This window comes from Zootoca vivipara, chromosome 7 (assembly GCF_963506605.1).
Source record: "Zootoca vivipara chromosome 7, rZooViv1.1, whole genome shotgun sequence".
Lineage (NCBI taxonomy): Eukaryota > Metazoa > Chordata > Lepidosauria > Squamata > Lacertidae > Zootoca > Zootoca vivipara.
The window spans coordinates 40983247-40997303 of record NC_083282.1 but is presented as its reverse complement, the minus strand read 5'-3'; the positions used below and the strand labels follow the sequence as shown (position 1 = coordinate 40997303).

At 39.1% G+C, this 14057-nt stretch overlaps 1 protein-coding gene across 1 annotated transcript in view; it reads right to left on the bottom strand.

Moving 5' to 3' along the window:
• FAF1 (Fas associated factor 1) overlaps positions 1–14057 on the bottom strand; it is a 172505-nt gene that overhangs the window by 18478 nt on the left and 139970 nt on the right. Inside the window, exons 16-17 of the mRNA XM_035122849.2 lie at positions 3725–3805; positions 3224–3301 (exon numbers count right to left, since the gene is read on the bottom strand). Of these exons, the coding sequence (XP_034978740.1) occupies positions 3224–3301; positions 3725–3805 (159 nt within the window). The remainder of the gene's footprint in view (positions 1–3223; positions 3302–3724; positions 3806–14057) is intronic.

The following is a 14057-nucleotide window of genomic DNA, read 5'->3' as shown; positions in this document are numbered from 1 at the left end:
ATGCATTGTCCCATAAATCAATCTCTTTCAAGCACCTGGTTTTGTGGTTGTTTTTCTGCTATGGTCAAAAAGGCCTTCTCTCCAAGATGTTTGACTACTTTCTTAGGAAATAGGCAACCTCCTACTACATGCTGCAACATTTCCCCAATATCTAGCCTATATGTACCGGAAGAAGCATCTCCACCCCCGTCGCTCAGCCCGGACCCTGAGGTCCTCTTCCAAGGGTCTTATGCTGGTTCCCTCACTGCAAGAAGGAAAGTTACAGGGAACCAGGCAGAGGGCCTTTTGGGTAGTGGCGCCCTCCCTGTCAACGAGATAAAGAATTACACAACTTTTAGAAGACATCTGAAGGCAGCCCTGTATCGGGAGGTTTTTTAATGCTTGATGTTTTTATGATGTTTTTAGATATGCTGTAAGCTGTCCAGAGTGGCTGGGGAAACACAACCAGATGGGCGGGGTATAAAGAATAAAATTATTATTATCACATCTCTCCTGCACATGTTTGTGTTCAAAAGAATGGGATGCACAACTCCTGTGTCCTTTGAAATACTGGACTCCCCTCTATTCTGACCATGAGCTGAACCATGTTGATCCTAGGAACCATATCCTAATCCTGGGAAGCAGACAGTCTCTCCTTAGTTTTATCACTGAGATTCCACCCTGAGTGAGCAAGGCAGCACAGACCCTACAACTCAAGAGAAGTAGCCCATCCAAGCTACCTATTAACTTCTCCTGACTTAGAAGGATGATAAAGGATTTATAGTTCAGGCTGCAACTTTGGGCCACTGCACTCTTAACACCTAGCCCTAGGTACCTGGCTCTTACTCTGCCAAGAGTCAAGTGCTGTCCTGTCCTTATTATGGTATGACAGTGCTGGAGGTCCTGTTTCCTTTGGCCTGTCCTCCATAAACTTGGCTAGAGTGAAGTAGCAAGAGGAAAATGCTTCTCTCTTATTTATTTCTAATTTTAAGCATGCAAAAGCCCCATTTTTGGAAAGCAAATTCTTCTCCAAGTATTCAGGTTGACATCTTGTGTCAGAAGAACTTCCTTTCCACACTGCAGTTATATGATGTATATTTCAATATCACATCCATCTTTATTCATTTCTTAATAACAGCTCAGAAAACAACTAATTAAAATAAATCCTCCTCTTATAACACATTATTAAACCTATAGTTTACTGCATAGTGGTGATAGGTAATTTAATTGTTGGGCAGAAAGGACTTAGGGAATTTTGATTGAGGGAATAATTGTCAAGAGCCAAATTGCTTTTTAAAGCATAAAATCAAAACCATTAAATATTTAGACGAATTAATTAATTAATTGAAATCCTGTAACAGCCTCATAGGCAAAATGCTTGACCAGATAACACAATAAATACACAAGACCAGATAATGCAAAAAAAACACCTGAACTCTTTACAAAGAAACCTGCAATAAAATTATTTGAACAATCATTTGAGTAGTCCTATATACACACTTACTCTGGGAGCAAGTCCCATTGAACTCAGTGGGGCTAATTTCTGAGCAGACATGTACAAGATAACACCGTTAATTTAACTGATGTGAAGCTGTTTTTTCATGTATACACTAAGAGTACAATCATATACATCTTTATTCAAAAGTTAGCCTCAGTGAGTTCAGTGGGACTTGCTATTTATATAATTCTACTGAAATGAAGCTACTTCGAAGATATGCACTACATTAAACAAACCTTTTGTAAATAAATTTGATTTAAAATACTATTGCTGCCTGCTAGATCTTTTAAATGTATGAACTGAGTAATGAAATTCCGATGATTTTAGTCAGCCTTTGGAATGCTCAAGCTTCTTTAGATTCTGCCAATGTGTTTAGGACTGGGGTGGACAGAAAGTTGAAAAGATATATGGGCGACTGTGATACCAATCATAACGAGAATCAAAGACCAACAGGACAAAGCATGAATCCAAGCACTTAAGCAGGTATCCCCAAACTTCGGCCCTCCAGATGTTTTGGACTACAATTTCCATCATCCCTGACCACTGGTCCTGTTAGCTAGGGATCATGGGAGTTATAGTTATGGGGATGCCTGCACTTAAGCTTGTGCAAGGCAGCCCTCTCAAATTCTGCCCAATTCCAGCTTCCTACTGCAGCCCCCCTTGTGCCCTCCTCCATTCATTTCATAGGGTTACTGAACTATCAGGCGCATTATGTGGGGTGCGAGGGGAAGCTTTAATGGGGAGGAAGGGCCCAAAACACCCTTCTCCAAGAACTGAATTCTGCTTGTTTCTGTGGAACCAACCCTTAAAATGTATTTTGGTCTAGTGGTCTTTTTTTTTTTAAAAAAAGGGTATTTTTTATTTATTATCTTTGTCCATGTTTTCTACTCAAGCACCTGCTTTTTATCCTTGTGTGTTGACATTCTCCATTGCTGTACAACAGATGCAACATTATTTACTAAACCCAAGCCATTATATCAGAGGAAAACAAACAACAGTAGCTCATTAGAGTTGTTTTCATTGTGCAAACAATACTCCACCCCCCCCAAAGTAACCAGTCTCCAGTACTAAAGCATAAAAATAGCTATTTACAATGGATATTCTACACCACTGGACTAACTTAAAGGACAATGATGCTTAGAGTAAAGTTAACAACTCATGAATCTTCAATATATATATATATATATATATATATATATATATATATATATATATATATATATATATATATATATATATATTCAGTATGTGAATAGGGTGGATGATTTTCAAAAAGACAGGCTAAGCCAAATGTCTGTTAGGTAAGCAAACACTATTGCACAACAAGAGATTGTAGGTACCAGTAATCCGTGCACTTGAACATGGGGAGTGTTAGTAAACAGCATGGCTAACAATGCTTTTGTATTGCTATACAAATATATCTTATTTTCTTTTCATTATAGCAATCTGCATTAAATCGAGGAGGCCAGTTGCAGGTTGAAATGAGGACTGGTTCGGCAGCTTTGAGTAAGAAAACAGTTTATAAAAGGCCATTGTATCCAAAAGAAAGGTTATGTAGCACAATTAACAGTGCGCCTATATGGGCACTATTTATTTTAGAGAGGGAAAGAAGCCATTTTGTGCAAGCAGAGTTTTTTAAACACACTGATGGGTGTATATTTTTATTTTGACACTGCCATTGCAATTAGGTGTGCAAAATTAACACAGGGGTGCCACTAACTATATGTTCAAGGTTAAATGTCTCACTTCACGTTCTTCTTCCTGTTCTTTCTTAATCTGCTCCAAACGAAACTGCTCTGCAATTTCTCTCTCTTGTGCTTCTCTCTGCAGAGATGAAATAAACAAGTCACTTCAGATATCATTTATCATTAAGGTACACTCTCATATTCCAATGGCCCTCATTTTCCTACAAATTATGCCATGCAAAATACTGGTGGTTCAAACTGTGAATATTCCAGAGTTTTCATGGTTTCTCTCAGAGGGTGGCTGTTTTTTGATTACTAGAAAAAGGAGAAATGCATCACAAAAAGGAAGGGCAAAAGATGACACTAATTTGCATAAAATCTGCATATATTGATGGGTGTGTGTATAGATACAAATTTAGAAATAACACCACCCATGGCCACCACACTTTCTCAACTCCAGAGTAAGCTTAATATCATAATGTAATTCCTGGCCTCAAAAGAGTTCCTCAAAATATCTTAATTCATAACTAAATCACATGCTCTAGTATAGAACTGTACACACCTTTGCTCTATCGGCTTCAAGAGAGATTCTGTAAGCTTCATCTTGTTCTCTTTTTACATTCTCTCGGGCCTCACGTTCATCCTGGTATGGGAAAAGAAGGCCAAGAATCAGATTAGGATCCCAGAAATATGTATTATATTCATTCATTCATTCACATCCCATCTTTTCTCCATGGAGCTCAAGGTGGCGTAATTAGTTCTCCTCCCCACACCCCTGCGATGTAGGTTAGGCTAAGAGACAGTGACTGGTCTCCCAGATCTTAGTAAAACACTCTAACCACTATACCACATGGGCTCCTCTATTAGGTGGCAATAATGTTTGGATTAATATCCCAAGTGATTGCTTCTTCCACTGCAGACTGAAGAACTAGAAGAAAGTATCTAGCTTAACAATAAAAACAAAACAAATAAAAAGCCTAATAAATCAAGTAAACCTTAATTTAAGTCATTACTATTTTTAAGCTAGGTCACTATGCCATTCAGGTTAGTCACATTAAATGGAGTCTTATCCTATGCATGTTTTTGCAGAAATGTGTTCTACTAAATTCAATGGATCTTATTCCCAAAGTAAGTATGCATTGGACAGTAGCCTATTAGAAATTCTGTATACAGTGTTCAACTTCGGCTCATTTTGTAGGGGGTCTGAAAAACTATTCAAATTGCAACAGTCTCTTACCAATTTAAATAAACTCTAAAGCACTTGAAGACATTAGCAGTACAAGCAGAAACAAAACCCTGGGTAACAAAACCATGATGTGGCTACTCTAAATTCCAAATATGGACAAAAACGGCAAATAAAGGAATGACAGGCAAGTTCATTTTCTGAGGCCAGAAAATAGGTTCTAGCTGATCTAAGCAAGTGTTATCATGCTGCTCGATTTCATCAGATTTGCTCATGGTAAAAATCTCACTGATTCACATATTTGGGGTTAGGAAAGGAACTTTCTTCCCAATCAAAGTGCTTTTGTTGTTGCCTTCCCTGGTACCAACTCTCTTGCTTCAATCACCTGAGGTACATCTGCTCTCTGTTTATGGAACGCCAAGTTTGCACTGCACAACTTGAGTGAAAGTGAATGGCCCTGCCTGTGAGCATGAGACATGAGCATGATGACACATGATCCAAATAGCTTAACAACTGATGACCAATCTTTGTTGCTGCTTTCTATTTGTCAAACAGGATTTATTTAGGCAGGAAGAAAGGTACTAAATTATTTCACTACCCCTGCCTTGATAAGACTCTAAATCACCACTTAAAATCAGTGGGTTATCAAGAATTATTTGGCTAGGGTTGGCAAATATGTATTTGTGACATAAATAAAGCAAGCAATATTTCACTTTCATAACAATATACTTATACAGAGGATGATGATGATTTCACAGCTTTAAATAAATTGTATTTGAAATCCAGCTGAATAATTTTAAGATTTAGGGTGCCCTTCACTCTTACAGATAAAAGTGCTGCATACAATAGGCATAAATAAAATTAAACATGATACAGATACAATACAGTATCATACATAAAATAAGGCAACCATCTTCATAAAAGAATTAGAGACAATGAAACTCATTCAGAGCAGACTAAATGGTTTTCAAGACTAGCTTCAAAATTCCTTGGCAAATAGTTATATTTTGACATGCCACACAGACTGTTATAAAGTCAGCACAAGTTAGTGTCCTTTGGGGGAAGTATTTCAAAGGTGGGACACCACAGAGAAGGCTCTCCTCCAAAGATCTTAAGGCACAGAGTATGTGGGTCCCAAGGCATATATGGCTTTAACAGTAAGCACTAACACCAAAAAGTGGGCTTCAGGTGAAAAGGCAGCCAACTCCTTTATAATCAATGTCATGTAATTCCATCTGGCTAACAGCTTCATTCTGTACAAGTTGAAGCTTCTGAGTAGCTTTCAAGGACAGTACCATGCACAAGCTGAAGTGGCTAAGCATCATAAGGACTGAGGCTGAAGGGAGTTGGGGTCCCAACAACATCTGAAAGGCCACGGGTTAGCCACCACTGCATTAGAGTACACCAAGTTGAAGGTTACCAGAGCATGGTTCCTTGTGGCAAGGCTATTTCTGTTCTCAGCTGGCAAACCAGTATGACACTGTATTTTTCCAGACAGACAGTTTCAGGCATTTCCCTTAGGTTTAGTTCTTCTTCTTCATGGCACTATTTAAACGGGATATGCAAGGGATGTCAGGAATGTAACAATACATTATGCACGACTGCTTCTCTGGGACAAAGGTGTGAAATGGCACAGCTAAACCTCCATTTCAAAGGGAACAGTTTCCTAAGCAGATGCAGCTTCTAAATCAAGTTCATGGTTAGACAATGGGAAATTGTTTATCTAAGTAAGAGATTTAACTATCTAAAATATTTGCATAGTTTTTTTTAAATACTATCTTTTAATTAAGATTAATGTTGCATTGCAAAGTAAGCAATCTGTAGTACAGGACTTCATCAGTGTGAGATTACAGAGAAAATTGTGATACCCTTTCATACTTGCAAAAATAAATATTTGCATACCGCCAGCAACAGCCCTGCTCCCAAGGTTTCTTGGCCCCTTGGAGCATCAGCAAAGGACATGTCTCTCTTGCAGTGCTTCCACCTGCAATTATGTTGTGCCTTTGCAATGCCAGAGTAGACCCACCTTTACTGAGAAGACTACTATGCATCTGCCCTCCACCCCTTCTTCCTCATCTGTGAGAGTTCCTCTTACAACCTGCAGAGTTAGATCTTCATTTTATTTATTTATGGGATTTAAAACCCAGCTTTTGACAGCTAACAAAGAAGCATCATATGAAAACTGCACAGCAGCAGCCTCTCTTCACAACAAGGTGTGTGAGCAAATTTCTTTACTCTTGCTACCTACTTGATCAGATGTGCAACAGCACTGAGTGAGGTCTGGCCTTACCAACATGAACACAAACCAACCTTTGTAAGAGAAAAAGTTCTTACTGCCATTTAAAAGCCAGCTGATTGTGCCATGTTTTGGATTTCGTTTTCTCCTTCAGGATTAGGCCCTTTTCTATTACAGCATGGTGCTCTGGAACTCACTTCCAAAGGAAGATCATACAACCTCTTCCCTGCTAGCCTTTAAAAAGATAAGCATTTTAAAAAAAATAATTGGACCTTGCTTTCTATTGTTTTATTGCTTGCCCTTGTTGGTTCAGTGTTTTATTTTAATTTTGTAAAGTTGTCTAATGTACCTATGAAAGTAGAGCATCAATAAAAAAAATTTCCTCATTTTGGAAAAGCATTTAAAACTTAAGATATAATGTGGCAAGCTGCATTGTACAAGGTCATTGATCCATCTAACTCATTACTGTCTACTCAGGCAAGTAGCAGTTCCACAAAGTCATTTTAACCAGAAATGTCAAGGACTAAACTTGGGACTCTACACATACAAGAAATGTCATTGAGTGATGGTCCTACTCAAAGATGATCAAGGGTCTAGAAATCAAGCCTTATGAGGAACGGCTGAAGGAGCTTGGTATGTTTAGCCTGGAAAAGAGGAGACTGAGATAGCCATCTTCAAATATATCAAGGGCTGTCACATGGAAGATTCAGCTTATTTTCTCTTGCTCCAGAGAGTAGGACTCGATCCATCAGACTCAAGTTACAAGAAAGGAGATTCTAAACTAAACATCAAGAAGAACTTTCTGAAGGGAGGAGCTGTTTGACAGAGGAAAAAATTACCTGGAGTGGCAGCTCTTAGTGGTGGACTCTCCTTCCTTGCATGTTTTTAAGCATAGGTTGGATGGTCATCTGCTATAGATGCTTTAGTTGAGATTCCTGCATTGCAGGGTTTGGACTTGATGACCCTTGGGGTCCCTTCCAGCTCTACAATTCTATGATTCTATTATTCTACTCTTGAAATTGAGGCTATTCTTATTAATAACCTGTATTCATAAACTAAGTGTTTGTGTAAATATAAGCTACCCTCCTCAGTTTTAATACCAGCTATATGTTTTCTTCTCTGACACTGATAGAAAAGCAAAAACATCTACAGTCATATTTCAGAATGCAGATTAAAATTAAAAGTTGCCTTTAAAATGTAAGTTTCATTAAATTTTCTACTCCAAGTAATTACATGGAGAATCTTCAAGACATGCTTGCTAAGTGCTTTACAGGTCACTGGAAAGCAAATGACATTTCACTCCCTTGACAGCCATCCAGTAATATTGCTCACTTAAGGTTGTTGAGAAAATGTGAATGCCAGAAGTTGAATCTTGCCCAGATTCAAAAAGCATAATGGGCAAACAAGCACACAAGAGTTGCCTTCATCTATAACTTAGATAATTATTATTCATTAAGTACAGGTGAACATACGGTAATTGTACCTCAATGCCTGGCTAGTTGGGAGATACGAAATTTGTCTGGAACAGTAACTAGATGACAGAAGGAAGCCAATTTACCTCACCTTATCTACTATATAACAGTGACACACAGCAGCTTACACAATCAGTGTGTGGGGTGGAGAATGACAAACAATTGTAATAAAATCTATGAGTAAAACTCCAAGATACTATAATATAACTTAAGCAATGTGTTAGTTCTCCTGAGCTTTACTCAAGACAGCAGTCCATATCCAGGACATTATTACAAGTAAAAACTTGAACCGTTTTTCAGCAGGAGGTGGTGGCATAGCTGCCAAGTTTTCCCTTTTCTCGCGAGGAAGCCTATTCAGCATAAGGGAAAATCCCTTTTAAAAAGGGATAACTTGGCAGCTATGGGTGGTGGTAAGCAAAAGGCTCTTAAATTCCTTTCTAGTGCTCCTTGTTAGCTTTAGCTTTTTAAGAAAACTTCTTTGAGAACATTTGTGTGGAAAAGTGGCACATAATGTTGGGTTGGTTTGCATCCTAACTAAACACCCTAACTAGACATACAGCTCCTTCAGTCCATGGATAGGACCATGATCTAATGGAGTACCAGCAGAAGGTGGAATGAAGTTTTCATTTCCTCTGCATCTTCTCTCAAATTGCTCCTGTGAGCCTCCCAACCTTCTGCAACAGATATTCAGCAGACATAATTAATAGGATAGAGGAAACAGTGGAAGTTATCTTCCCACCTTGGGGCGGTGGGAGCATCCTGTAAGCATACTCTCCCCAGGGTTACTTCCAGCAACAGAAGCCTGGTAAAAGATTGTAAAGGGATCCCTGACTGTTAGGTCCAGTCGCAGATGACTCTGGGGTTGCAGCGCTCATCTCACTTGCTGAGGGAGCTGGCATACAGCTTCTGGGTCATGTGGCCAGCAAGAGAAAGCTGCTTCTGGCGAACAAGAGCAGCACAGGGAAACACCGTTTATCTTCCCGCCAGAGCGGTACCTATTTATCTACTTGCACTTTGACGTCCTTTTGAACTGCTAGGTTGGCAGGAGCTGGGACCGAGCAACAGGAGCTCACCCCCTCGCGGGGATTCGAACCGCCGACCTTCTGATTGGCAAACCCTAGTCTCTGTGGTTTAACCCACAGCACCACCTGCGTCCCGGTACAAGATTGTAGTGCAACTCTATTCAAGTCTAGTCTAAAGGAAGTCTCACTGTTTTCTGTGGGACTTACTCCAGGGTAAATGTGCTCAGAATCGAGGCCTCAGTAAGTATGTATATTTATTAATTAATATATCGCTGAAAAATGTAGGGTGTCTGTTAGTCCTGCATGCATGCAAAAATTATAGCATATACCAGGGCATGTCCAACAGGTAGATCGTGATCTATCGGTAGATCACTGGACATCTGTGGTAGATCACTGGTAGATCATTGGCTCCCCCAAAAGAAGTTGAACAACCGTGGGTCCCCTAAAAAAAGGCTCAACATTTTATCTCCTCCCTGAAAAAACGCTCAACAACTTTGACCTGAACTCCAAAAAAGGGGTTAGGTCACTGCCAGTTTTTAACTCTGTGAGTAGATCGCAGTCTCTTGGTTGTAGGCCATCCCTGGCATATACCATGCATCTTTTCCAAACCTTATGTTTTGCTCAGCCTCATAGTTTATATGGCAACAACCATGCATTCTTTACAGCTCACCCCCAACATTTGGAATGAGGGGGAGGGGACAATGATTCTGCACCAGATAATGTGCATCTCATAGACATCTGGGCACCAATTTCTGACCTTTCAAACACTTTCATGCATTCTGTGACTCTTTTTGCGATGAATTTTAAGGACAAGGAGCAAGAGGTTGAGAGGAGAGGCTTATGGATGGGAGAAGTAGAATGATACCCATAAAGAGAAAATGACATCAATAGGTCCCCTTATTAAAAAGGCCTGAGGATCACAGTTCTGTATCAACATACCTATTAAGATACGCCTTTGGGATATATAGATCTATCTAGTGCATAAGCCTCAATGTGACCCAAAGCAAGCTGTCTTTGAAACACAACAGTAATGAATCCATAAAGCAAAATGAAAAACAGAGCTTTTAATCTGTGAGAACAGATTATGCCATGATTATTCTGCATTCCACTGCTTAGCCATTGGATATACATTATGAATATTGAAATTTCTCATTGCTTAGCTGTTATTCAGAAATGCTGTATGGGTAGGACCCCCCTGTCCCCACCCCAAGATGTTGGACAATTGATCTTGTGTCAGTATGACAATATAGCAACATTTAATTGGCAGCTTTGATGGAATCAGTATGAATCTTTTTAGAAATAAATTAAAGTGACAGCAAGATTACAGCTTGGAAAGAAACAGTCTGCCGCTAAGCTGCAGTTAACTTCTCCCTTTTTATTTAAAAAACCGTCATATTTTATTTTAAAATATTTTCTTGATCAGACCGTGTTGAGGCCAGGCTGAAATTCCCCCCATTCCAATCACTACCATTCTGTACCATCTCTCCACTCCCACCAAGTTCCCTGCGCAGATACTACAGCGTAATATAGCATCATTCCCATGAAGCATTCTGACCCAGTAGGAATGCCTAGGATGGCTGCTGCTTGAAGCAATGTCAAATATTTCCCCCCATTAACACCCCCCCCTGCAACCATTGACAACTTCATCTTAGGGCACACTCATGATTGTAAATCTGCTTTAACTTATTTTAATACAGTAACTGTAAATTGTTGTGACCCAACCTGGGAGCTCATGGTGAAGAGTGGGTAAGAAATCTAACAAAATAATTCTTAATTACATAATCAGCATCATCTTCAAACGTAAGGCCACTCCCACCTGAAAGTTCTGAAGTTTTACTCTCCCAAGATTCATTCAATCTTTGGGTGGGGCATTTTCTCCTCATCTTCACTAAAATGCTGAAAAAAGTCAGGATTGAGTAAAGTTCCCATCAAGTACTTGTTCATTATCTAGCAAGGATAGTCACAACTATGTTCTATTGAACTAAATGGTCAGATTTAAATTGCTTCTCGACTTGGGAAATATCTTTCTTGTGAAAAGGAAACAAAATGTAAGTTTTAGAAACTCAAATTCTACCCTATCTTTCTAGCTTGTCTTTCTGCATCCTCAAGGAGGAGTTTGAGTCTCAATTAATCTCTGACCCAATTAAATGCTGAATTATCTCAGAGCAACACACAGCTCATTATACCCTGAAATTCAACAATCTATGTGTGCACATAAGGCACTAGAAACCAAAGAACCCACCTACATATTCTCTGTTTGCAAAGGATGAGAATCTATTTCAAACATTTTACTGAGCCACACCTGAAGTTAAAACAACTATCACTGCCTGCAGCTAATCATGAGAGTGCGAAAGAAAAAACACCCAGCTTGTCTAAACAAAACAACATAATAGAAAACATTAACCTGATCCTCCAAAGATGGCAGAATTGTACATTTTATAGCTTAACACAGGAAAATCTATAGATATATATACAGAGTGTGTGGGTGGTTGTTGTTGTTTTAAATGATTTAAAAGCTGCCCAAATAAAGCCTAACTTTTACTGCTGTTCTCACATAAAATTATTTAGTACATAATTTCTGCTGAAAAACAGCACTATTCTTCTAGAAAAAGAGGTGCTGGAACTCACTATGAACACCTCCCTCGTTCTCTTATAATGACAATGGCTCCCACATGAGAGGAGATGGAACTGAGTTCCAACGAGTTCCAGCTAAAAAAAAGCCCTGCTTGCTATTACATTCTGGAAATACTTCTTAAAAACCCATCACAATTTGCTTTGTCCCCAAATGGCTGACTTGCTTCAATAAGCTAATTTGAGGCAGAGGGCCTTCTCTGTATTACTGTATTTCATAGCTGCCAAGTTTTCCCTTTTCTCGCGAGGAAGTCTATTCAGCATAAGGGAAAATCCCTTTAAAAAAGGGATAACTTGGCAGCTATGCTGTATTTTAATGTTTTGCTGGAAGCCGCCCAGAGTGGCTGGGGAAGCCCAGCCAGATGGGCGGGGTATAATAATAAATTATTAGGTATTACAGTGGTACCTCTACTTACAAATAACTAACTCTACTTACGAATGTTTCTACTTACGAACGGAGCTCCGTCCGCCGTCTTGGATGCGGTTTAGATAGGGTTTTTTTCTACTTACGAATTTTTAGATAGGGTTGCTTCGACTTACGAATTTTTTTCTCCCAATGCATTCCTATGGGATTCGACTTACAATTTTTTCCGACTTACAAATGTGTGTTCGGAACGCATTAAATTCGTAAGTAGAGGTACCACTGTATTATTATTATTATTATTATTATTATTATTATTATTATTATTATTATTATTAGGGTTTGCCCTTTTTTGTTACTGGTCTTAACATCAGGGTGGCATGCAAAAATCTGTGAAACAATGATTTTTGTGACTTGGACATAAAGTGACAGTATAAGCTTTCAACTTCTTAATTTTTGTATCCTGGGCCACTGTTAAATGCTTGCTCTGTTCCTGTGCCTTTAACAATAAAGCTACTCAATTTAAGTTCACAAGAAAGGAAGATGGGCTGATGTCTGACCACACAATCTGAAAGCTTAGCTGGCAGTCCACCTATTTCCAGATAAATAAACATAAAAACATAGAATAGTTCTCCATGCCTTTATCAGTGTTACTGTTATTTCTACAGGTGGTTGGTTTTTTTTTAATTAAAAAAACACACACTGTTTTTCAGGAAGAAGATTGAAAAACCAGCTGATGGGAAGTCAAAGTGAATAGACATTTTCAAGTGGGATTTGCAAATAAAGGAAGTTTTTTCAAGCAATTGTAGAACAATATATATCTACCATGAATCTTATCCTAAAGCAACGAGGGTTAAATGTTGCATAACAAGAAAAATAAACATTATGTTAGGCCTACTGTTACTTAACTTAAAAATGTGGACAAGTCAGACCAGCTGTGTAACAGTCAATGCTTTTACAGTAATAAATTTTGACAGCAGAAATAAAAAGAATGCATTATCGAGGTATCATCAAATGGGTTCTGTCAGTACATAGGAACTCCACCCTGTATAAGCTTGTCAAAAAGTGTTACTGTAATCCATTGAGAAGTCTCCTCCTCAGGCAAGAGAGGGAAAAATGCATAAGGAGGAGGCTCAAAACAGGTGTGCTGAATTGTAATACCATTATTTAATCACAAATCTCTTCTCATTAGTTTCATATGTGACAAATTCAGGCTCTATTCTTGCCTATCATGCAATGCTAGAATCATCACTCAACAGTCAAGTTAAAAGCCAAATGTAAACAATGAAACTGTGGACATGTCTTTTTAACACTGTACACTCCTCAAACACAAAAGGCTTAATAAATTACTGCCATTTCTCTTGGAGCTCCCAGCTAGGTCTCCAGTAACAGTATGAGACTGAAGGAAATTATATTTCTCAATTAAAATTGGACTTTCTCTGGATAGAAACAGCCACTTTCTCTGGCTCACGTTTTCTTCAAAGCTGCTACTGCTCAGGATAGCATTGCCAATTCATTATGGTAATATATTACAATTTAGTCCCCAGGCATTTAGGGTGTAATCCTAAAGCCAGTAGGAGGCCAGCTGAGGACCTTTGGATTCAGAGTCCCATTCCATCAGAGAAGGAAGGCCCACTGGTATGATGGCACTCATGCCGCTAGAAGATCCCTGGTACACCCACAGAAAGAGTCTGTCTGTGCAGATGTCCCACTGGTGGTATTTTGCTGGTGGAGGTAGTGAAACGAGGACAACTAAGGATCTGCAAGACCTCAAGATCTCTTGAATTCCCAATGTGCCCATAAGAAGCCCTCAACTACATCACTCCTAGAGCTGGCATGGCTAATTGTTTCTCACTTAACACAATGGCAAGGGAGTAAATGAAGGAAAGCGGCCCCACCAAAAAAGGTACAATCCCCACCCCTACTTCCCACTCAGGCTGGAGTGAGCTGGCAGGGCGCTGGACGTGGTGCTAGCTTTGTTACCTTACTC